This window comes from Orycteropus afer, unplaced genomic scaffold (genome assembly GCF_000298275.1).
Source record: "Orycteropus afer afer isolate SDZICR_OR568_19922 unplaced genomic scaffold, OryAfe1.0 scaffold00689, whole genome shotgun sequence".
In the NCBI taxonomy this organism is placed as follows: Eukaryota; Metazoa; Chordata; class Mammalia; order Tubulidentata; family Orycteropodidae; genus Orycteropus; species Orycteropus afer.
Window position 1 is genome coordinate 468683 of NW_006922276.1, and position 2589 is coordinate 471271.

Genomic DNA, 2589 nt, shown 5'->3' on the forward strand with positions numbered 1-2589 from the left:
GCTGCGCGGGCCGCGTGGGCGGCATGAGCTTCGCGCTGTACCGCGTGGGCGCCGCGGCGCCGCTGCAGTTCCGCGACTCGGCTCAGGCCTGGGCCGACTTCCGGCTGCCCGCCGCCCGCGCCCCCGGCACCTACAGCTGCTACTACCACACGCCCTGGGCGCCCTACGTGCTGTCGCAGCGCAGCGAGCCGCTGGTCGTCAGCTGGGACGGTGAGCCCCGCGGACGCGCCCCAGACCCCGGAGTCCGGCCCCCCCCCTTCAGTCCGCGGGGTCCGGGATCCCGGCTTTCACCCCAGCCGCCCCAACGCAGAGGCGCGGGGCTCCACCCCGGGCTGGAAGCCTGGAGGGCGGGCGTCCCTGCACGCTGACCGCGCGCTCCCTCCGTTCCCGCAGGCGCGTCACCCGCCGACTACACCCGGGGGAACCTCGTCCGCCTGGGGCTGGCCGGCCTGCTCCTCCTCGGCCTGGGCGCCTTGCTGGCTTTTGACTGTCGCAGCGCGACCTCCGCCCCGGGTGGCATCCGGCCCTGAGCCCCAGGCTGGAGAAGACTCGCCCCACGAGGACCGACGAGAAGCTGGGGTCCCTGGGACTGGACTGGCCCTACCTGGAACCCCCTTGCCTATGAGCCTTATCCCCTCGGAGGACCCCAGTCCACGCTAACCAGCTTCCCGTGTGCCCCAGGCTCTGTAGCCGCCCTCCCTGGGGGCTCTGCCAGCTCCAGTCGATGGAGATGATAAAATCACCAAACCCAGACTCCTTGCAGTTGCCTACATTCTGACTTACAGCTTCACGGCGCCCCTAGAGGACAGAGTGGAACTGCCCACAGGGTCTCCAAGGCTGTCAGTCTCCACGGAAGCAAAGCCCAAACCACACCCACTGCCGTGGAGTCCATTCTGACCCACAGCGCCCCTAGAGGACAGAGTGGAACTGCCCACAGGGTCTCCAAGGCTGTCAATCTCCACGGAAGCAAAGCCCAAACCACACCCACTGCCGTGGAGTCCATTCTGACCCACAGCGCCCCTAGAGGACAGAGTGGAACTGCCCACAGGGTCTCCAAGGCTGTAACCTTAGTGGAAGCAGACACCTCTCCCTCCTGTGGAGCAGGTCCACTTTCAGCCAAGTGCTTTAACCATTGTGCCACCAGGCCTTCTTTCCACTCAAGTGCAGAGCTTCTCATACGCCAGCAGCTGTCTTTTGTGGGGACTTTCTTAATTACTAGTGCTATTTTAATAAACATCCCAGCTGTGGGTGGCTTTAACTGACAAGCCTATTCTATCACCGTCCAGGAGGCTGGGAATCCGAATTCAGGGCGCTGGCCCCAGGGGCAGGTTTTCCCTGTCTCTGTCGATCCCTTGGTCGCTTGGCGACCCTCCTGTCCTGTGATGCAGGTTTGCTCCTTTAATCTCTTTTAGATTTCCAACGAGAATGACTGAAGACCCACCCTACCCTAATACTGCTCCATTAACATAACAAGGAAACCCATTCCCAAACGGGATTATAACTACTACAATCCTACAGTGGCTAGTATTTACAAGACAATTTTTAGGGGGAGACAATTCAATCCATCACCGGGACCCACTATATACTAGGCACAGCTGAGTTTGGTGGGAAATCAAAGTAATGGACTTCATGTACTGGGTTCAAATTCTTTTCTCTTTTTAAAAAATTGTTCTGGACATACAGTTAGCACAACATTTGGGTTCACATTGTTGGGCATGGCATTGTTTGTGGAAACCAACCTTTCCCTCCACCGCCCTCCTGTCTGTCCTTTGTGGTCCTCGTCGTTGCCTCTTGTCTTTGTTTCTTCCTCCTTCCGTTCCACGCATTCTCCTTCCCACTCCCTGACCTTCTCCGATGTTATCAACCCCTTTTTCCCGCCTTTCTGTGCCCGTCTCGTTCTTCAAGTCCAGTTGGAATCTTCAGACTCATTTCTTTCTCACATTCTTTTTCTCTTCTCATTTCCTTATTTCTCTTCTCTCTCAACGTTTCACACAACTTCTGTTTTCTTATGACGAATATATATGTGAAAAAAGAAAAAGTCAACTCACTGCCATCAACTCGATTCTGACTCGTAGCGATGCCCATTGTGTTTCCCAGGCGGGGAATCTTTACGGGAAGTAGATTGCCCCATCTTCCCTCTGAGGGGTGGCTGGTGGGTTTGAACTGCCAGCCTTCTGGTTCGCAGTCAAATGCCTTAGGCACTATGCCACCTGAGCTCCTAATACATAAGCATATATAGCAAGACATTGGCCAGTTCAGCCACTTTTCCGTGTGTGATCAGTGACATTATGTTCATCACGTATGGCCGTCAGCATGATCCGTTTCCAAATTATTCTGTCACCACAGCAGAGACGCAGTGCCCCTAAGCAAGGACTCTCCCTTTCCGCCTACCTCCGCCCCTGCTAACCACTAATAAACTTCTGCTTCTATACATTTCCTAGTTCTGGACACTTCGTGTTCGTGGACCGTGTAATGTTTGTCATTCCTGCCTGGTTTATTTCACTCAGCATGTTCTCAGGGTTCATCTATGTTGTTGTATGTATCAGCTCTATCCCCCAAAAGAATCGAAAGCAGAACCCCCAAGTCTAT

General features: G+C 55.5%; 1 protein-coding gene across 1 annotated transcript in view; it reads left to right on the forward strand.

Moving 5' to 3' along the window:
• The window catches only part of OSCAR (osteoclast associated Ig-like receptor), a 12601-nt gene extending 12071 nt beyond the window's left edge, over positions 1–530 (forward strand). Inside the window, exons 3-4 of the mRNA XM_042783123.1 lie at positions 1–210; positions 394–530. Coding sequence (XP_042639057.1) covers positions 1–210; positions 394–530 — 347 coding nt within the window. The remainder of the gene's footprint in view (positions 211–393) is intronic.
• The last annotated feature ends 2059 nt before the right edge of the window (positions 531–2589 follow it).